Source organism: Lemur catta, chromosome 4, assembly GCF_020740605.2.
Source record: "Lemur catta isolate mLemCat1 chromosome 4, mLemCat1.pri, whole genome shotgun sequence".
NCBI lineage: Eukaryota > Metazoa > Chordata > Mammalia > Primates > Lemuridae > Lemur > Lemur catta.
In genome coordinates this window covers 35,420,524-35,443,820 of record NC_059131.1, presented here as the reverse complement: position 1 = coordinate 35,443,820, position 23,297 = coordinate 35,420,524, and the positions used below count along the sequence as shown (strand labels likewise).

The window sequence follows — 23,297 nt, the reverse complement described above, 5'->3', positions numbered from 1 at the left end:
TTGGTGTGAGGATTAACTGAAATGGTTATAAAAGTGCCAGATACAGTAGCTAGCACAGACATCCAGGGTGTATGAGTTCCCCTTCCTTTCTCCCCTTGTCAATCTACAGGTTCTACTTTTCTTGAGCAAACTGGACTACTAGGTGCCATCCATCCATCCATCCATCCATCCATTTATCCATCCACTTATCCATCCATCCATTTACTCATCCACTCATCCATCCATCCACTCATCCATCCATCCATCATCCATTCATCCATCCATCCATCCATCATCCATCCATCCATCATCCATTCATCCATCCATCCATCAACTCATCCATCTATACCTCCATTCATCCATCCATCCATTCACTCATCCATCCATCCAAGTATTTATATTATATCATTTTTTGACTACCTACTATGCACAAGCTGCTGCAAGTTGTCCACAGTAGTAGGTATGGGAACATATAATCTAGAAGCAAAACTTATATATAAAACCATGATATAAATAACTTGGCAAGGAACGAAAAGTGTCATAAGAGAGGTACAGAGGAAGCGTTGAGAGATTAAACACTCCCAGGCCCCTCTTCAAGCTTCAGTTGAAGGCAATTCCCAGGATTACATTTTATTTGATAAAACATTTCTCATTCCCCAGTGAAGACCACCAGGACATTTTGTTCCTTTTGCACAAAGAAGATGCCTCAAATTCTAATTAGCCTCACCTGGGCAATGACTTTGTCTTGCCTTTCATTTTACTGTATTCAGCTCTAAGTTGCTCCTCTGAGGACAATCTACAGAGCCCAGGTTTCTTCCAAGATTTTAATTGCACCTTCCATGAGGGATTTTGAAGCCCACAAAATGAGCTAAATAAGGAGATGATGGATACAGTAGAGATGGACTCCTTGGGCCTGACATTCCCTACACAGCAGCGTGCAGGTGAGTCAGCAGCCCACCTCCACCCCCTCCAAGGCCTCTCCCGACCTCCTGAGTCTTGCCACATTTCAAGTCAACCCCAGGAAGAATGGGGAGGTGGGGAAGGAATATCTCCCAATGAAAGTGCTTGATAAACAGCATAGTTTGCAGCTGATGAAAGAGAAAAATCTCTTACATTTTGTTGCCACGTGAGATACAAGGACCCAGCCACATGCTGAAAGAAAGACCCCAACTCTCCACAGGCTGCCACTCTCCCCTGCAGGAGGAATTTGACTTGCAAGATTCCTGCAAAGATGTTGCTGAGACAGGGCTGCCAGTTGAGTTGTTTGGTGTGGTAAATTTAGGGACAGAAGACCCAGCTCTGCCACTTACCGTCTGTGTGAGTTTGGGCAAGGCCCGTCAGCTCTCTGAATCTCTGCTTACTCTGCTGAGAGTGGGGAAATCACCGCCTTGCCTGCATAAATGGCTCATTTTGAGTGCTGGAGTGACAACGACTATGACAGTGTTCTCTCTGCAAACCACTCCCAGGAGTGAGAAGGCACAGCGGGAAGCCAGTCCTCCTTCCTTCCACCGGCTCAGCGAACTTGGGCAGATAACTTTCCTTTTCTGAGCTTCCATGCCCTTGTCTGTGAGCATTACTGGTTGTGTGCAGGTGAAATGAGGTTATCCACTCAGTGCGCAGCACAAACTAAGTGCTCAGTAGATTTTAGTTCCCTGCCCTGAGACGTTGGCTGTCCACACTCGGCACAGTTCCCCTGTGCCAAGTGCAGGAGGCAGAGGGTCTTCCTGGACCCCCAAGCTAATAGCAACGGAATATTGCTAGGTGCCACCTCCTCCATGCCTTGGGCTGATTCCCATTGAGAAAAGAATCCAGGCTCAGCAGCTTCTGTCTCCTAGAAAATGGTTTTTCAAAACCCTTCCTCATTTCACTACACCATCAGCTACAAATTCATGCTCCAATTCAGCATTCTCTTATGAGACTTTTAAAATCATGTTCCCAACTCTGGCCTTTGGCGAGCTAAGGGACTTTAGCGTTTCATGCCTTAGCACAAGGAGATCGTCTTCTTCCCAGGGCCACTGCTAGCTCCTGCAGTGCCTTTTTGTGAAGTAGAACGAGGCGCCCCTCCGAGCAGACAAACCGTGTGCACCCGGGCATGCGGTGAAGTGCAGGCTGGCGTGTAGCCCCACTTGGCCACACGCTGCTGGCCACCCTCGTGCGAGGCACAGGGCAAACTGCATCCCTGCTTACCACCACGACCATCCTCATCGTGGCAGTAGCTGCTGTTGATTGAGGGCTTGCTAGGAGCCGGACACTGCGCTCAGCTTTTCTCGTGCCTTGTCTGCTAGAATCCTCGCAAGTCTCCTGTGAAGAAGTGTGCAGACGTCAGCTGTTTCTCTCAGTCACCCCTTCACTTCTTTTGATGGGGGACTGTTAAAGGCGGTAATGAGACTGCACGAGGGGTGCCCTGGTGGTAGGTACAGGGACCACAGTACCACAACGGGGTCTTGCAAAGGGGAAGAGGTACTGGACTCGACCCCAACTACAGCGCGGCAAGTAGGGATTTATAGCCGAGGAGCAGGATGGAGGTCAGTGAATGGACAATTACTAAGAGGAAACATCAAGGGGAAGGGGAATTCCTGCTAGACGGAGGCAACGGGATTCTAGCTAAAGGCAGGCCGGGGGATGCCGAGGGTGGTCAGATAACCAAGGATGGGGACTGTTGCTAAACTGACTGGGCAGGATTCCTGCTCAAGTCTTCAAGGACAGAGAGGGAAGCCCAGGTCGGGCCTGGTCAGAAAGGACTCAGAGGAGCCTCACTAAAGTTTTGGTCAAAGGAGAAAATGTTAGCCAGTACCTCCCACTTCCTCTGGGGAGCAGAAGTGGAGGTCAAGTCCAATCACCATGGCCAATGATTAGTCAATTCGACCTGTTTAATGGAACCTCGAAAAAATCCCTAAATGATGGGGTTCAGGGAGCTTACACGCTGGTGAGCACACCAAGGTGCTGGGAGGATGACACGCTCCAAGATGGCCCCAGCCCACCCCGTGCCCTGTGCATCTCTCCCACTTGGCTGTTGCTGAGTTTTACTGGTGATGGCAAGTAAAGCATTTCTCTGAGCTCCATGGATTGTTCTAGTGAATTGTCAAACCTGAGGAGGGCTTGTGGGAATCCCAAATCTGTAGTCAGCCAGGCAGAAACGTGGGTAGCTTGGACACCCCATTTGCAGCTGACGTCTGCAGTGAGGGAAGTCTTGTGGGACTGAGCCCTCAACCTATGGGGTTTGGGCTAACTCTGGATAGTTAAGGGTCAGAAGTGGATTGAATTGTTGGACACCCAGTTGGTGTCAGAGAGTAAGAGAGCAGCTTAAGTCAACAGGGAATTGGAAGACTTAGTGAAACCCAGAGGTGAAGCTCCAGGGACTCCAACAATGCGGTCAGCTTACTTTTGCTGGATCTTGCACCTTTCCCTCACCAACACAGAACAACTCTCCTCTCTCTGTAAGTTGAACTAACTCTTTCCTGCTGTTGACAGACCCCCTAGGATGGGTGGGTGGGGTGTGGGCAGATAAAGAGAGGTGGGGGTATGCCCAAAAACAGTTCCAGCAACATCCAAGTTTAACAATCCGGGAAGAAGGAGAGCTTCTCATTCCCAGAATCTAAACATAAACTCTGATGGTGCAGCTTGGGTCACTGGCCCATCTCTGTGGCCAGGACAATGGGCCCTGTGACTGGCAGCCCCTTCAGAACTGCACAGAGGGGCCCTAAGAGGAAAGACAGTGAGGGGTGGTGAACAAACAAGACGAGACGTCATCTCACTGTCAAAGCGGATTAGAGTTTGTGGAAGGTTTAGTAGTGGTCACGGGCCAGCCTGCTCCAGACACCTCTGTTCCTACAGTGCCACTGCATACCACCTGTGTGGCCTTGGGTCCTTGGTTTCCTCACATCTCAATCAAGGGTTTGAACTTGACATGATTGTTTGAAGACCCTCATAGCTCTGATCATCCAAGGACTGTCACCACCACATGAAATGAAGCCCTCCTGGGGAAGGGGCCTCAAGCTATGCAGGAGCTCATGCTAGGGTGGCTGAAGTTGAGGCCAAAGGCAGGCAGGGAAAGGGCTGAAGCCAGGAGAAGAGCAGATCAGGCCAAGCAGAGGCAAAGATCAGGAAGCAGCTGTGCAGAGGTATAACTGGAAGATCAAATTGCATGTGGGTGAGTAGGAGGGCAGGAAGAACTGACGTCAGCATAGTTAAAGTGGTGAGGATGCTGTTGGTGAACTCAGCCCTCAGGCTGCTTAGACCACTGGGGGAAAATATGGGGCCAAGGAAGGGAAAGGGCCAGGGAGGGTAAAAGCTACATGCAGAGTGGAAGCAACTCAGCTTCAGGCCAAGGGGCTTGGAACTTGGGCCTTTTCTTACTTAGCTATCGGGCTTCCAGGGCCCAGGTGGGATATATAAGAGAATGTCTTAAAGTCAAAGAATGGCCAAGTTTCCAGGACTCCCAGGAAATGGTACCCTCTCTGGACTGTCACCTGGGACCTTTGGTGACCACAGAATCTGGGCAGGAGTCACTATGAGACTATCTCCAGGGGAGATTGTGATGCCCTTACAGGCCTACCAAGTATCCCAAACCATGCAGATGGAATTGCTCACTAACCCCTGAGAGACTCGGAGGAAGGGCTGCCTTTGAAACCCTTGAGAAGCCAGTTGAGGACAAACAGGAGTCTCCTTCATACAGGCAGACTAAGAGACAGACATGGATTGGTTCCAAGCAGGTCTGAGAGAGAATGTCATTAAGAGTCATAAATGTTTACTGAGAAAAGCCGGAAGAAAACAGTAATGGCCCAAAAAGCCCCATGAGATGACCCTGGGGCCTCTGTCAGCAAGATTCTAGTAGGGAAAAACGTGGCCAGTGACTACTCGTCTAAGTCCTCAACTGGCCATTCTTTCCCTGGACTTGCTCTCTGTGAGGGGTCCTTGAAGCACAATTTCTTCCGGAAGGGAGTAAGTACCGACAGCGCTACCCTTTGGAAATATGACACAACTCCTAGAAAAAAGAAACTGTTCTTCCCTCTGGCTCATTTAAGTTCCGGCTTGTCAGTTCTCACATCAAGGGAAAAACTGGTGGGAGAGTGGGCGAGAGAAAAGGATTCTCTTAATAGGTATTATGGTTGTCCAAGTCTCATAAATAAGGTACCAACTCAGGAATTATCAAAATCAGTTCAGGTTCATTATTTCCAGCTAAATTAATCAACCCCAAGAAGAGGGGAGGAGAGAAACAATTTCCAAACACATAAAAATTTATTATCCATTTCTATTTTACTTAATGACCCCGTGCGATGAGGCTCTGCCTGGAAATCAGTGTTTGACTGAGAAGCACAGGGAAGTGCCTGAGGGTTGGAGGCTTGACCAGTCTGTTCTGTGCAGGGACTTTTGTTCCAGCCTTGCCAAGGACGTTGGAGTGTTCCACTACCCTTCATCAGAGCCCACAGGGAAAGGTAGACACATTCGGGCACACCAGAGTCCCTGCTCAAGGGTGTAAATAATCCGTGACCCCCAAGGAGTCTGCACTATGTGCACAAAGGTTTCCCAAGAGCCTGCTCCATGCCTAGCACTGGATTTATAAGTTTGAACAAGACATCCAAGGTACTGAGTTTTGAGTTTAGTTGGATTCAGTGGAAGCAGTGATTACAGGATAGAGTGGGTCCAAAGAAGTTATTGAGACAAAGAGAAAGAAGACCAGAGACCAGAGACCAGCCAAATGATTCCTTGAGAGGAAATAAATACTGAAAAACTAGGTGGGTCTGTGAAGATGGTGGGCAGAAGAGGAAATGTCAGCATCCCAAAGCATTTACTAAGCACCAAACTGGAAATCCCTCGCCATTTGTAAAACGTGATTTTCAAAATGAGAGTTTTTGGGATTTTTTTTTTTTTGAGACAGGGTCTCTCTCTGTCACCCTGGGTAGAGAGTAGTGGCGTCATCATAGGTCACTGAGTCACTGCAACCTCAAACTCCTGGGCTCAAGCAATCCTCCTGCGTCAGCCTCTCGAGTAGCTGGGACTACAGGTGCTTGCCACCACCCTGGCTAATTTTTTCTAATTTTGGTTGAGATGGGGTCTCACTCTTGCTCAGGCTGGCCTCAAACTCCTGACCTCAAGCAATCCTCCCGCCTTGGCCTCCCAGAGTGCTCAGATTACAGGCATGAGCCACCATGCCCAGCCTCAAAAGGAGTTTTGTAAGCAAAGACTCCATTTCCCAGATTCTGACAGTGCAGACATGTGACTCAGTTCTTCCAAGGAAGATGCAAGTGGAAGTACTGTGTACAACTTCTGTGTTTCTTTAAAGGTAGGAAGAGAATCCTTGCACTCTCCTCCTTCCTGCTGCCTAAAATGTGGATGCATTTGTTGGAGCCCCAGCAGTCTTGGGCCATGAGGTGCCTTGAGAGGAAAAGCCGTGCAGTGGAGGAACAAGCTCAAAGGATCCAGGGTCCCTGGTGCTCATGGAGCCACCTTATCAACCCTAGACTCTCCACTGCTCCTCCTGCCCTCTGATTTCTTTTACATGGAAGAAAAATAACTTTTATCCTAACCTATTTATAGCTGATGATCTTAGGCAAATCACTTAGCTTCTCTATGCCCCAGTTTCTTCATTTGTAAAATGAGATAATAGTATCTATTTTATAGATGTTGAGAATTGGCTATTATTACATCTTATTTAAGCTACTAGTTTTTAACAGCTTTATTGAGATATAATTTACATGCTGTAATAGCTTGCCCATTTAAAATGTATAATTCAGTGGTTTTTAGTATATTCACAGTTTTGCAATTATCACCATAATCTAATCTGAGATTTTATCATCTAAATTTTTATCATTCCCACAAAGAAACCTTGTACCCATTAATAGTCACTCTCCATTTCTACCTTCCTCCTCCCCAGACCTAGGTGTTATTTTGTTAAAACAGTAAATTCTCGGCCTGGTGCAGTGGCTCACACCTGTAATCCTAGCACTCTGGGAGGCCAAGGCGGGAGGATCGCTCAAGGTCAGGAGTTCAAGACCAGCTCTGAGCAAGAGCAAGATACCCCCCCAACCCCCCCACCCCCGGTCTGTACTAAAAATAGAAAGAAATTAACCGGACAACTAAAAATATATAGAAAAAAGATTATCTGGGCATGGTGGCACATGCCTGTAGTCACAGCTACTTGGGACACTGAGGCAGGATTGCTTGAGCCCAGGAGTTTGAGGTTGCTGTGAGCTAGGCTGATGCCATGGCACTCTAGCTCAGGCAACAGAGCGAGACTCTGTCTCAAAAAAAAAAAAAAAACCAACAGTAAATTCTCTTTAGTCACAATTTTTTTTATAATTTAAAGAGGTTTATTCTGAGCCAAATTTGAGGACCATGACCTGGAGCCACACCCAAGAAGCCTTGAGCAAGTGGACTCCGTTAGTCATAATTTTAAGGGTGCTTGAAGATACTTTGTGTTAATAGATATTAATAATTCCTTGATTTAAAATGGATAGATTTTTTTCTATCAGTTTAGATTCTCCCCAAGAGAAGGAGCTTACATTATAATGCAATTTATTTGGGCTAAGAGTATGACATTGTGTGTGTTTGATTTTTTTTAAGGTGTCAATGTGCAAAGTGAATATCATCACTACATAAGTATACTTCTAGACAGTTTTCTTTTTCTGTGTTAATTTTCAATGTAACGTTGATCTTTATAAAAGCAATAAACATTATCATGAGGCTTATAGTGAAAAACGGGAGCCCCCGTCCCAGTGCTGGCCGGCTTGCTGTCCCAGAGGTGTCCACCTCCAGCTCTCTGAGCGACTCCTCTAACATGTACCTTTGTATTTTTAAATGACTTGCTCATGCCACTATTTATTTTCCAATTTTAGACATTATCTTACAGAAAGAGTAGATTTACTCTTATACCCTTCCCCCATCCCAAAATAGTTATTATTTTTCTTAAATCATTGGTATTTAAATTATTATGACTAAATGAATAAAATTCACAATTGAGGTGGGCAGTATACTGTCATGACACTCTTTTAAAAAAACAAAGTTTGATATTCCTACAGTTAATAATCCCCCCTCTCTTCCCCATTCCTTTGTGGGGGTTTGTAGTTATTATTAACTCAGGCCCAACTCCTTCCAGTCACTCAAACCCAGCAGGGCCGCTCACTCCATTTCTTGCTTTCATGCCTTCCTCCTGCTGGCTGATCTCTAGATTCACTTCAAGCTAATTTTTTTTTTTAATTTTTTTTTTTAATTTTTTTTTTTGAGGCAGAGTCTTGCTCTGTCACCCTGGCTAGAGCACCATGGCATCAGCCTAGCTCACAGCAACCTCAAACTCCTGGGGACAAGCAATCCTTCTGCCTCAGCCTCCCAAGTAGCTGGGACTACAGGCATGTGCCACCATGCCTAGCTGATTTTTTCTATGTATTTTTAGTTGTCTAGCTAATTTCTTTCTATTTTTCAGTAGAGACGGGGTCTCACTCTTGCTCGAACTAACTACCTGAGCTCAAACGATCCATCCGCCTCAGCCTCCCAGAGTGCTAGGATAACAGGCATAAGCCACCGTGCCCGGCCACTTCGAGCTACTATTATCCAATCTTAAAAGTTACTTGAGTCATGCCCAATTCTGAAGGATACAGACTACTGTATTTCCTCACTCCACAAAGATGGGTTCTCCCCAAAACCTAGACTTACGCTCATTGTGCTGAAAATGGCCTGGAAGCGTTGCTTTGATCCAGTCACCTCCCCTTTTCTTTCTCAGGCAAGCAGGATTGTTCCTTGGCTCCTCCCGCATTCCACCTCCTTGAAGTTCACTGGGTCTTTTTTCTCCATGTCTGATCCTAGTGAAGTGGTCACCAAAAGAGCTTTGGGGAAAAGCATCATTGATGAATATTTCTAAGTCCCTACATATTTGGGCTGATAAGATCACAGCTAACAATAAAAATAAAGCAGCCAAGTGCTCTATTGCTGATGAGAGAATTATGAGCTAGATTATCAACATGGCACTTAAAGGAGGGAAGAAGGTGAACACCACCCTGGGGTGCCAATTTGGATGCTGACATAGACTAATTGCAGCAGAAGCTTGAGCCCCTTTTTAGTATGTATGGAAAAATCATTTCATATTTTCACGAAATATTAGAGCACCCCAAAGGGCACAAACTAGTGACCCTTGGCTAAATTAAAATCTAAAGACACATTTGTTTGGCCAGTGATGTTTTTAAATTTTTGCTTTTTGGTTGGGGTGTTCACCTTAAGCCCACTATTCTCTCTATCCTGCATCTGCCTGGCCCTGAAGGTATGACATTTGAGAACTCTAATTATCCAAATCCCATAAGTTACAGAAGAGAAGGAAAAAACCCCAAAGAGGAATAGTGACCAGCTTAAAGTCACAGGGCCAGGAATACACCACATTGCCGCTCACTTTAACTCAACAGCACATCCAGACCTGTAGGCCTTAGTCATCTGAAGTTTACTCCATAAGCACATATTAAGAGCAGAGTGATAAAGGGAATCTCCAGGGTTATTACCTAGAGCTGGATGAAGCATTCCTGGCTCACGACAGAACACACATATCCTCCAAGTGACCAGAAGATTGGAGGGCACCAGACGTCATTCAGTGTCTTGCTCCAAACACAGCTGACATTTTATTCTAACTCCCCATTTTCCATGCTTCCGCTGATCATCTCTCTTCTCATTTAACACAATCTCTCACCCAAACAGGGTACATTGCAGTCACTTGGTTTGATGTCAGCATTTGGTGACTGGTGAACTTCTGAAAGGATGCAGCTTCCTGGCTGCTCACTTTCCTTACTGCGACCAAGCCCCGGGAGAGCAGCGTTGGTAGCAGCGAGCCAGGTGGGCAGCAGGGCCCAGGAGGATCCCTCTGGCTGTCTGGGGCAGACAGGAGAGAAGCCTTCCACAGGGGTGCCAGCTTCCAGGGCAGAATCAGAAATACATCTCTAACACACTATTTTTCTTAACTCCTGTTACAGTGCCTACACCACTCGTTTTGACACTTAATAACTTAGTAATATTTAAAAAGATTAAATTATCATGTGTACATCTCAGAATCCTAACTATATTTTAAGCTTCTAAACAGAAAAACAAAAAAGTATGGATTCTGGAGACGGGGCTAGGGTTCAAATCCCAGCTCTGCCACTTACCAGCTGTGTGACCTGGCCAAGTAACTCAACCTCTGTACCTAGGTTTCCTCATCTGGAAAATGTAGATACTAAAAGTACTTGCCTTTTAGTATTGTTTAAGAGGAGTAGCCCAGCACAGTAACTTTGCACCTTATAGATACTCACCAAGTATTTAATGTTGCCAAATTGTTAATCCACATTATAATGTTAAGGATTCAACGTGGAAAGTCATTTTTGGCCAGGTGCGGTGGCTCATGCCTGTAATCCTAGCACTCTGGGAGGTCGAGGCGGGCAGACTGTTTGAGTTCAGGGGTTCGAGACCAGCCTGAGCAAGAGCGAGACCCCGTCTCTACTAAAAATAGAAATAAATTATATGGACAGCTAAAAATACATATATAGAAAAAATTAGCCGGGCATGGTGGCACACGCCTGTAGTCCCAGCTACTCGGGAGGCTGAGGCAGGAGGATCGCTTGAGCCCAGGAGTTTGAGGTTGCTGTCAGATAGGCTGACGCCATAGTACTCTAGCCTGGGCAACAGAGTGAGACTTTGTATCATAAAAATAAAATAAAAACTCATTTTTGTGATTGATTTGGCTGAGCCAGACAATGTTTAGCAAGAAAACATCACATTAGAATTGACAATATTAAGTCTTAATCATTATATAAGAAAAAATTGGAAAAAATACTTCTTGATAGATGGACAATGCATATTAAAATTGGCAGCTCAGTGGCTGAACTGAAAAGTTGCATTGTCGTAGATTTAATTATACTTAATTTAACTTTAAGCTATCTCCATCCAAGATTATTCATAAAATTTATCTGACTGCTAATTATAACTGTCAACAAAATTCCAGGACATAAACACAGTCTTAATAGTGTGCTTTACCGTTACTTGCTATGGTTTTGCTTACTGGTTGATTCTGAACATGGAGGAGTTCACTGCCGTTGTTCTTTTGTTAGAGCTAGTCAGAAACTGTCCTCCGAAAGAATTTTTTCTTGCTTCTAAATTTAACCATTTCAGGGAGTTTCTAATTTCTCTTTCGCTCTTTGAGGTGAACCCGAGGCAGTAACAGTGTGATCTTCTACTCACCAAATCCAGAAATAAGACCGGGGCAGTCCACTCAAGGCTGCCCAACACCCGCCACCTCCATATGGTTCACGCCACTGCTGAATTGCCTCCGTGGCTGGATGAGAGATGCGTGTGGGCACTTTGATTTGGACAAACCACGCATCAAAGCAAACATATGCTGACATACGCTGAATTTGCTCATGTTCTGCATGTTGTCCGACACCACAGAACACAGTTCTTCAGGAAGGTGGGGAAACGGCTGTGTCACATGAAAGGCAAAGGCTTCCCACTGCCCTCCTCAGAGAGATCAGGAGGCGCCGATTCCTACCAGCAACAAGACGTCCACAAGGGATTATTTCCTCTGCGACATCCTAGCACTGCACCAGAACGTTCACAGACATCTAAAAACCACAGAGGTAAGTTCTGAAGCAGAACAATAGGAGAAAGCAGTAGCTCTATCTATCAAGGAGAGTGAAGTGAAGCAGGTGTGGAGAGTGGACATCGGGCAGAACACCAGTACTTTAAGTTGGGCTGTATTTCCAGTTTTAGTCTAAAAATATGTGTATCATTCTGGACATTTTCATCATCTTCCCCAGCCACACCCTATCTCCTTAACCCAAACACACCGAGTCCAGGAAAGTAATAACAGATTTCCTTTGTCTATGAAAATCCTCTTTACTCATTTGTTCTTCCCCATAAGCTAATTAACATTGTTTAATTTATTTCAGATCAGGGACTGGTTTTTTCTGACTATCCTGCACAACATTTTAATCAACAGAATATAACTAACAAGCTTAAAGAGCCACTCAATACTGAATCAGCAGCTCATACCATATGCTGTGGGTAAAAACATACTTCCCAAAAAAGCTAAATGCAGAAAGACCAAGGATAGAAGATGTATTTAATACTCAAGAAGTCTAACAGGATGTGCTTAGTATGTAGAACATTGAAATTTTAAGGGGAAAAAGTTATTCTTTAAATATATCTACCCTAGTCACCCGGCTAGCTCAGTCGAAAGAGCATGAGACAGAATCTTAAATATATCTACCTTAAAACATTTTTCTTATACTTGTTTTGTTACAACATTTAACCCCAAAACAGTATTTTAAGGAAAAAAAATCAAATTAATTGCAAAAACAATTGCATCTTGGCTTCTTAGTGGTAATAAATAAAAAAAAGTATTTTTTCAGAAACATGGTTATATGGTCAACAAATTTCATAGTAACAGTATGGTTCAGTTTTAAATCTTGGATAATATATATTCAGCTTTACTTTGGTATTACTCAAATGTACGTTTGAGGAGGGAAGAAAAGCCAAACCACATTACAATTAAAATTTTGAGAAAAACCTTTGACAGGTCAGAAATTAGTTTATTTTGTTTTACATCCACCATTTTAACAGGAAGGAGACTGTAATTGAAGGCCTGGTTGTTTCATTAGCATATTCATGTAATAAGCACAGCTTAAGTCTGAAACCACCTGAGCAGATCTATTATGTTTTTTCATTTTCAAAAACATCTGAGAACTAAACACCACGTCTCTTTTAGAGAAATGAAAGCAGCTTGATTTATCAGAGCTTGGTAGATTACACGCTTTCTTGGAATCAACAGTTTCCCCACCTCCCCCCATTTCTTGTAGCCCTAACAACTAAAACCTACTAAAAGCTGATTTCCATGTTAAACATGCTTTTGTGCAGCAATCTAAAAAAGACTCTTCTACAGCTAAGGGATGAAATATTTCACTGGAATTTAAAAATTGCTTTTTGATTTCTATAAGTGTTCCACTTATAAGTGATTAAATGATTTTGTAAACCAATAAAGATTGCCACATTTAAAATCTTTCTAAGTTTGCCTTCTTCCTAAGCTTCTGGTATCTAGAAAAGAAAAACTGATGTAACTCACTCTAAATTACCAATGATGAGGGAAAAGAACGTGGCTAATTGAGTATTTTAAAGGAATCATTGATCTAAAATTTCAATTTGTTCTCATACCAAATTTTAAGTGTATAAAATAAAATTGCAGTAACTACAAAGCAAACACCTGCAAAACCATTCAGGTCAAAAAACACAATGCTGTGCCCTTCCAGAGGCCCTTATCTGCCCCCTCCCCATCAGTACTCCATGTCCCTAGGCAAAGACAACCACTCTTCTGACTTACATAATCACTTTCTTGGTTTTGTTTTTTTTATTCTTCAGCTGAAAGAAGATATGAAGAAGATACGATTTATTGTATACTTGTTACACTTGGCCACAACTGAGAACAGAACTAGTCAAGAATGTCAGGTCCACGGCAAAGGACCAATAGGGACTGTTTTGGTATGAGCAAGACGGGTCTCTTAGAGGTGGTCTTGGGGATCAGATGGTGATGAAGTTCTAGATCCACTGAGAGGCAAGTTCTAGACAGTTGCATGCAGTCCAAGTTGTACCAGTGTCCCCAGACTCTGGCATTCCGTGCTTCTGCTCTTGTGACCTTCACATGTGCACAAGGCAAGCTGTTAACTTGGACCTCTGCCTCACCTTTCTTCTTTTGCCCTTCAGCCTGTGCATTCACTTCTTCCTCCACTTGGCTTTCATGCTGAGGAGGTTTCTAGAAAGATGGTGCTAAGGCCGAGATCTTTCACATCTTTTACAGCTGCCATCCCCAAACAATATATGCTTTTTTTCTCTCTCTGAGACAGGGTCTCACTGTTGCCTGGGCTGGAGTGCAGTGGCATCATCATAGCTCATAGCACCCTCAAACTCCTGGGTTCAAGGGATTCTTCTGCCTCAGCCTCCCAAAGTGCTGGGATTACAGGTGTGAGCCACCGTACCTTGGCCAATAACATGTTCTTAAACTTTGTATGAAAGGGGAAAAACGGTGTATCCTTTTTGTGCCAATTCTTTTACTTAGTGTTTCAAGATTCCATTTATTTTATGTAGTTGGAGTTCATTTTCACGGCTGGGTTGTTCCAGTTTGGGGCTATTCTGAACATTTTTTTTCTTCCATTTTCTTTCCTGCTGGCAGCTTGATCTCGGCTATTATGAACATTTTTGTGTACATACTGCAGCACAATGTGCACAAGCATCTCCAGAGTATGCACCTAAGAGTAGAGCTGCTGGGTTGTATGCATATTTTCAACTTCACTAATCTTACACCTACCAGCAATGTTGTTCCACATACCCACCAACAGTTGGCATTGCCACCCTTGAAATGCTTGTACCATGTATCAGTACTTCATTCCTTTTATGACAGAATAATATTACATTGTATAGATATGACACATTTTGTTTACACATTAACCTGCTAATAGACATTTAGGTTGTTTCCTACCTTTCGGCTATTATGAATAATCCGGCTATAAACATCTGTGTGCAAGTTTTGTGGAAATATATTTTTATTCCTCTTGGATATCTATCTTGGAGTGGCATTGCTGAGACTATGGTAACTTTGGTTGAGAACTGCCAGACTGTTTTCCAAAGCAGCTGCATCATTTTATATTCCCACCAGCAGTACACCAGAGTTCCAATTTCTCCACTTCTTGACAATACTTATCATCTAACTTTAACTGCTGGTGTGAACTGGTAGCTCATTGTGGTTCTGACTTGCATTTCCTTGATCTGTATCTTTTCATGTACTTCTTGTCCAGTTGCATATCTCCCTTGGAAAAATATCTATTATGATTCTTTGCCCATTTCTAATTGGCTTGTCTTTTGTTATTGAGTTATATGGAGACAAAGTGACCCCTTTTCTTATTGATTTTATAGGGATTCTTTATTCTGGATATTAATCCTTTGAATTTTTTTTCTTTTTAAAGAAATGCGATATTGCCATGTTGCTCAGCCTGGACTTGAACTCCTGAGCTCAAACGATCCTCCTGCCTCAGTCTCCCCAGTAGCTGGTACTATAGGCATGCACCACCACACCCAGCTCTTTGATATTTTATGTGGTACCAGTATGTTCTTCCATTATGGATCATGTCTTCTCACTTTGTAGTGGCTTTTAATGAAAAGAAGTTCTTAATTTCAATATATAGCTAAGTATGTCAAACTTTATGAATGGTGTTTTTTGTGACTTAGGAAGTTTTCCCCAAAGCCAAGGACATAAGAATCTTTTCCTCTATTATCTTCTACAGGACTACAAAACTAAACACTAAAAGTCTGATAATTGTGCCTTATACATCTGGTCTAAAGTTCACTGGAGTTGATTTTAACATAAGGTGTAGGAGTCTAATTTCATTTGTTCTTATATGAATACACCACAATCCCGCTGCATTTATTGAAAAGCCTGTCCTTTTCCCCTCACATTGTGCAGGACCAGCAACTAACTCTTAACCTCTCCATCTCTTTCTTGTAAAAGTAGTAGACTAAATGAGGGTTCCCGATCTGAAATGTTTTGTTAAAATCCACATGTCTAAGTCTCACGACAGACTAGGGGCGAGAGACTGGCAGGGGGGACACAGGCTCACACTAGGACTCTGGATGTATAAGTTCCTCGGCTAATGCATATGCAGCCAACCTGGCTCCTGTCCACAGATGGACACTGGGGATACTGGCAATGATCTCCACAGTGACCGCCAGCTTTGTAAGATCCTTCATTTTTACAGGATCTCTGGGCTGTTTCTTTCATACCACTTGGAAAAGGTGTATAGAAGTCACACTGCAAAGAAATACAACGCATCTCAAATTCCACAAACTACATGATTTTATTTATAAAATTCAGCATATTGCTTATAATTGCCCAAGTCCATTTAAACAGTCCTCAGTTATAGCTGTCATTTTTCAAAATAAAGATCTTTGAAAATGTATTCAGAGCAAAGTAGTACTAAATATTTTATTAAGTTGATATCCCATGGGCACTGACAGTTAACACTATGGAAAACGGGTTAATATAAAACAATATAAAAGTATTACAGACAATAGCTTATCAATATTATCTTCATTCCATTGGCGAGATTTTCTCAAGTAACCTTTATTCGTGAAATGATTTCATTTACAAAACTATTATTCTTTGCTATCACCTCAGCTTTCAGCTGTTTTAACTTTATAGTGATGCTTTCTTCCGACATTTCAGTAAAGGGCACTTGTTTCACCTTGGATAGAAACTCCTGAATAATTTTTTCACCTTGCTGAAAAACACATAAATGTCCCATTAGTTATTAAAATGTCTTTTCTAAAAGTCACATTAACAGCAATGAATTATTTCCACGTAAACATACCACCCAATATTTAAAAAACTTCATTTTTTATAAGCATACACTGCCTAGAACATATAACAAAACCCTTAGTTCACCATATTTATTCACAGCAAGTCATAAAAGGACTTAAATAAATCCATTTTCACTTGCTAATTGACAAAGGAACTAAAATTTCAGTAGTTCCCAAATCCCTCCACTTTTATAGTTGACATACAAACTTAATCCTCCAAGAAAAAAAGAATCAAGGTTTACAAAGAATACTGCAAGGCATAAACAGTCACTGAAAATTTAATACACACACACAGAATGCTTCCTTTTTATTTTACTGCCCAGTTATTGCCATTCCAAAGAGCATGGTCATTATTATTATTACTTGCTGTGTGACCCTTGGGCAAAGTCCTTAACCCACATTCCTCATCCATAAAATGGGTGTAATAGCATCAACCTCACGTGGCTCAAAATAAATTATAATTATCAAACATATATGACTTCTGTTCTAACTGGAAACCAGGGATTGCATAAAAGAGCCTGCCTAATCCCAGATCACTAAGGGCTATGATTTTGATACATTAAAGAGCCAATACAGGCTGGTTCACGATGCTAGTGGGTTATCAGAACTTACTAACATCAGTGTCACTAAAGTTGGTATACAACCCCCATCACTGCTAAATTTGACTGCCTTTAGGAAAAAAGGGGGGGAGGGGCTAATACAAAGACCATTTCATATTTAAGATGGTAACCTTCCATACCTAAAATTATTAACAAATTATGATATATTTCTTCTCTTGTGTCAGTACAACAGATAAAAGTATAGACTTTAAACTCAAAACCCATACCTATTATCTATTATTGTTATAGCAACTTTCTATCCTTTAAATAAGAACAACAAAAAATTCACTGGTAGAAGCTAAAAACATCACAAGTAAAAAAAAGTTGTCATAATGTATGTCACGGTAAATGCTGCCAGGACTAGGCAGTGAATTGAGATTCTTTTATTTTTATTATTAAAGAGAACTAGGTAAGCCTTTAATTAAAAAAAAAAAAAACACATTAGGCATAGGTTTTTCCCTTCTGTGTAAACATCCAAATTTGACCCATTACTTGGAGAAAGCCAAACATAAGATCCACTTCTCCCACGAAAACTGAAATATCTTGTCAACAAACAGCTTTTTTGAATAAACATAGGTCATATACCACTTTATTCTCTATGTCACATTCATTCTTATCTCCCCAACTACATTCTAACCAACTGGAGGGCAAAAATTATGAATCATGTTTTTTTATTTTTTTGTCATTATCTTACCTAAGTAAACATGTAATTTAACAGGACTCGATATATTTATGAAGTAACTAAAGATGGACATCTACAGATCTTTTGAATGACCAATTTTAAAACTAGATTAATATTCCTTTACTCTTGGCTTTTTAAATCTGGTACTCAAAATGGTATCTTTTGATCATGCATATGTATACAGTACAGAAATCAAAATGAAACATGTATTTTTTATCACGGAAAGAAATATAAGTGAAAGCCAATAATGAATGATCAAAAAAAGTAAACAGTAGAATCACGTGGAGGGGGGGAAAAACCTCTCATCTTGATGAACTGGTTTATGTAACAATAAATAACTGCAAAAACAAACTGACAAACCTCTCTTTCCAGATAGCACTTCTTTGCTGCTGGTTCCGTTTCATCATATCTTTGTGATTCTCCAATATTCTGAAATTCCTCAAGTTCCAGGGCTTTTTGTTTAGCACACTCTATTACATGTCTAGGGAAATTAGCAAGCTCTGCAACATGAATCCCAAAACTTTGATCACAGACACCTACAAGAAATTTGGGGGGAGTGTAGGAGATTGGCTGAGAAGAGACAGCAATTTATACAAATGAAATTTATCCTTCTTACCTTGTCATTAGGAAACTTAATTCTGGATTATTTCAAATACAGTAGCCAAATGTTTCAGAGTAACTTAGACAAAGGCATTTTAATCGAGCCTCTAATGAAAAGTGATTATGACTTAGCATATAGCGTCATATTTTATCCTTGACAAATGCAGTAGGAAAAATTAAAATAACAGAGGAAAAGCTTGACAGATAATCCTCAAAGCCCTAGACAAATATCTTAATCAGAATAAAAATTAACCCAATATCTGAGATTTTCTCATTTCATGAGGGAGAAACTAAAGTACCAAGAAGAAGAGAAACACATATAAAAGTGCCACTAATTAAGAGTAGCATTTAATTCAAAACATACCAATTTATTATGAGCGAACGGTCTATCCTTTGGATCTGTCACTTTCTAGAGATGGCAATTCAGGAAAATCATTTAAATACATTTCAGAATTTACAATACTTTTCTTAGAAGTTACTTACCATTCTCACATAATGTCATTCTGATTCTGAACTACTACAAGCATATGACAATGGAATTTTTGACCCAAATCACTAGTAAAATTTATAGACTAGGTAGCTTATCTTCAGCCCCATTTGCAGGAAATAGTTAAACTGAGTTGAGACATTCTTTCCAAGCATTTAAATACAAGTGATGCTTGCAAAATTATTATAGTTTCTGTTTTTGCTTCAATTATACATCAACTGTAAAGAATTGTTTTGGCCAAGCTATAAATCCCAAGCATTCTGGAGCTGGATACTTTACACAGCTAAGAGAAGCAAACAAAAATAAAGTAGAAGCAAATATTTGATCCACATCCACAGTGAAGGATGAATTTTTTCTATCTTCACACTTCATCTGGCCTTTAAAAAAACTATTCCACACCCATTTCAATAGCACACAAAACACAATGATTTAAAAGCAAAACCAAAATTCATGCTCACTGCCAGATCCACTAAAAGTATCTGCATTCTACAACAATATTAATGTAAACATTGAAACTCAAAAAGATTTCCACTGAAGCATAAGTAACAAAGGATAAAAGAACCAAAACTATCTCATCCATGTGCAACCAACTAATACAGAAAAACGAGATAACCATATGAAAAAGTTCTTCTGATGACTGGTGAAACCAATCCTTAAAGTATGATTTAAAAACAAAAAAATGAAACCTTATAAAGCCTTACAGTATGTTAATCTCACCAATTCAGTAATTTGGGTGCCAGACCCACAAATGACAAACTTTTCTGAAAGAATGAAATACTAACAAGTTAAGTCATTCCCCATGCAATAACTACTAACAATTTTAGGATTTCTGGAACCTGTAGCTTAAAATGAACTTGTTTCTATAACATACCCTATACACATAAAATAATTACAATAATGATTTTATTAAACATTAACAGGTAGACCCTTTGAACTTCAAAGCACATTGATACTAACTAGTATCTAATTTGACAAGAAAACATAATTCCATGGGAGGTAGTAGAAAACTCCTCCGTGGTGATGTTTAAGAGTATTGACTATTCTTTCTGTGATTGCTTTAGAATGAGTAGTCCTACATGAGAGACAGAAATATAGATAATGGGCCGGACGAGGTGGCTCACGCCTGTAATCCTAGCACTCTGGGAGGCTGAGGCAGGAGGATCCCTCGAGGTCAGGAGTTTGAGACCAGCCTGAGCAAGAGTGAGACCCAGTCTCTACAAAAAATAGAAAGAAATTAACTGGACAACTAAAAATATATAGAAAAAATCAGCCGGGCATGGTAGCACATGCCTGTAGTCCCAGCTACTCGGGAGGCTGAGGCAGGAGGATTGCTTGAGCCCAGGAGTTTGAGGTTGCTGTGAGCTAGGCTGACGCCACGGCACTCTAGCCTGGGCAACAGAGTGAGACTGTCTCAAAAAAAAAAATATATATATATATAGATAATGTACCATGTTCCTCCCTCCAGACTGTAAATTAAGAGATGTGTCCTATAAAGAGTTTCCCATTGTCATATTCTGAATGTGTAGTATACCAATGATTCATACTCACCTTTCTTCACCTGATAAAGCATAGTTAAGGTCTCTTCGGTGGTTAATGCTGTGACATGTAGATTATTAACAGTTGGTATCTGATTGGCCAAGGCAGTAAGTTCATGAAAATGGGTTGCAAACATGCAGAAAGCACCAATCTTTGTTGCAATGTAATCCGATATAGCCCACGCTAACCCGAATCCATCGTAGGTAGAAGTTCCTCTTCCCAATTCATCTATGATTATTAATGAATCTTTGGTTGCAGACCTGAGCACAATTACATGAAAGTTTTCCAAGACATTAAATGTAGAAGTGCAAATAACAAAATTAAGACAATACGTTGGGAAAGATATGCCACAAACATGACAGATTAATTATCTTACTATATAAACCAAGTCAACAAAAACTACTTGTATTTCAATAGAAAAAATAGGCATGAATAAATAATGGATAGAAGGGAAAACAAATAGTGAATAAATTTTTTTAAGTTACTAATAACACTAGTAGTAATCAAAGAAATTCCAAATGAAGCTATTGTTCATTTCCTCCCAATCAAATAAGCTAAGATTTTTAAAAAATAAACCCAAATGAAGATGGGACCAGGGTGTGATTACAAGGACAATCACATACTCTGCTGGTGGTTATGTAAATTGTGTGCCTGCCATAGCCCTACCAATACAAGATATTACCATTTCTTTTCTCAGTTTTAACCACATGTAAGGAAGGAAACTTGTTTTTAATTAGAGAATTTGATAGTCTTTCGTGTGCTCACTGGTTGTTTCTTTTTCTGTGAATTGCCACCTGACATCTTTTGCTGGTTTCTTTAATCTTATAAATTGTAAATATAACCTGTTGCTTAATTACTATACAGAACACTTGTACTGCTTTTATAATTCCTCACAAACAATGGAACCTCTCAAAAGTTAAATCAACACATAATTTACTAACGACCTACTATATACAAAGTACTTTAGAAGATACCAAGAAACAGAAGGCATAGTCCCTGTCTTCAGGGAAGCTCCTAAAAAGTGAAATAAGACAAAACATTTCCCTAACTTCTAAAATAAAGAATTAATAAGGTACAGGCAGGTCAAAGAGTAGGAGTTCAGAGAAAAATCATCAGAGAACTAGAATTCTTGTCATTAGGGACTTAAAGATTGGACAGAACTTGGGTAAAGGGTAAGAAGGACCATTCCAGGTAGTGTGAACACTGCAAGCAAAAGCATGGTAGTGGAGGAGATTTATAACGTGGGCTACTACTGGATATCTTAAAGAAATAACTTTAAAAATCAGAGTTTTCTACAACTATCACCAATTACCTTTTTAAGATAAAGTGCATAAAGTTCACAGGAAAATGATTACACTAAGATAAATTGTTCTCAAATGTCTTATAGATAAATCTGCAAATGTGCTTCTCAGAGGACACGGACATATATTTCCATTTTCAGAGGACTGTGACATGTACCTACCTAAGGATAGAAGCAGTTTCCAACATTTCAGCCATGAATGTAGAGACTCCTTTCAATTGACTGTCACCAGCCCCTACCCGGGCCAAGATGCAGTCCACAATTGACACTTCTGCTGACTCGCATGGTACAAAACACCCAATTTGGGCCATGAGTACTATCACCCCAGTTTGGCGAATGTATGTTGATTTGCCTCCCATATTGGGGCCTATAAAACAAATTATATCAAAAAGCAAGATTTTTAATTTCTTTCTGCTACTAATAAATGGATTGTTAATCCTAAACTGTAGATTGATGATGTTTCACCCAGGTCACACTGATATGGCACACCAGAAGCAAAACCACAGGCTGCCCAAAATGTGAACAAAATTACTGCCCTTAAAAGTAATTCTATTATTATGTCTTCAGACAAATCAACACTGGGCCTTTCATCAAGAGGAACAATGAAAAATATACTTTACCTATAATTTGACTATGGCCTAGAGAGATCACACACACATTTTCTTTCCCATGGCTCACAGAGCTGCCTACAGGATAACTTAATGACTTCCACAAAAGCAGTATAAGCCAAATTGATTATCTCAACACTGTTACTCATTAATAAATGGGGTTACTAGTGAATGGGTCAGTATGGTCAAATTCTTCAAATCACTTAAACCTCACACTAAAGCCCTAAGACATGACCCTTTTCTTTTGGTAAGCGTGCAATTTATTTGTTGGGGTTAGATTATATGAATGACTTGAAAACTCATTTGGGGAAACAAAATATAATCACTGACATTCCCAAACATATTCACCCAAAGACTTCTACTTCTTTTTGTTTTCTAGAATCTGGTTAAAATCTCTCAAAACACCTCAGCTGACACATGCTACATTAGTCTATATGCAAGGCTACCTTTTTTCGAGTTTCACATGAATATAATGCCATGTCTTAAAATAATTCCTACTCTAAGCTGAGGTCTTCCAGTAGCCAATACTGCCTGACTTTCAATGACTGCACTACTGAAATGAATGGCTCAAAGGAAAGCTTTGAGGTAAAGGGATGTTCATTTTTAAACACTCTGAACTCCTGGAACAGAAGTGTCTGTGATTACAATATTCTCTCATAAGCTTATTATCCCACCTTCCAAATCTTCCCTCTAATCCAAATGTGAATATATTACTAACTGTTATGAATAACATGTTCTTTTTCTAATGTCAAGGATTGGGATTTTCTTGGTCAATTTTAAATATACTTCTACTCCCACATAAAAAAAGGAAAATGTTACTCCCCCACAAAAGTCCATCAACTAAGTTCTTTACCAGTAATGATGTGGAACATCTGCTTATCTTTTTCAAAATATACATCATTAGGAATAAATGCAACTTCATCTTGAACTTCAACACAAGCATGTCTGGATGCTTTCAATATAATTCTTCCTTGTCCTTTCTCCAAAATGACTGGTCGTACATACGGAACAGGTGCTCCATTTGATGCATGAGCAAAGCTGACAACAGCATCTAGCTGTGCTAACACATCATTGAGTGTTTGCATTGGTTCTACATACCCTGAATAAAAATAAAAACCGAAAATGTACGCAGGAATATTGAATAATATAGATGTAAGTT

The 23,297-nt window shown here is 40.8% G+C and overlaps 1 protein-coding gene across 2 annotated transcripts in view; it reads right to left on the bottom strand.

Annotated features, from left to right (window-relative positions):
- Positions 1–15,805: 15,805 nt before the first annotated feature.
- Positions 15,806–23,297, bottom strand: part of MSH2 (mutS homolog 2) — a 58,128-nt gene continuing 50,636 nt past the window's right edge. For both annotated transcript variants that reach the window (XM_045549553.1, XM_045549554.1), the window contains 5 exons: positions 22,992–23,237; positions 21,693–21,897; positions 20,243–20,490; positions 17,968–18,143; positions 15,806–16,247 (listed from right to left, as the gene is read on the bottom strand). In XM_045549553.1, coding sequence (XP_045405509.1) covers positions 16,080–16,247; positions 17,968–18,143; positions 20,243–20,490; positions 21,693–21,897; positions 22,992–23,237 — 1,043 coding nt within the window. In that variant the 3' untranslated portion in view covers positions 15,806–16,079. The remainder of the gene's footprint in view (positions 16,248–17,967; positions 18,144–20,242; positions 20,491–21,692; positions 21,898–22,991; positions 23,238–23,297) is intronic.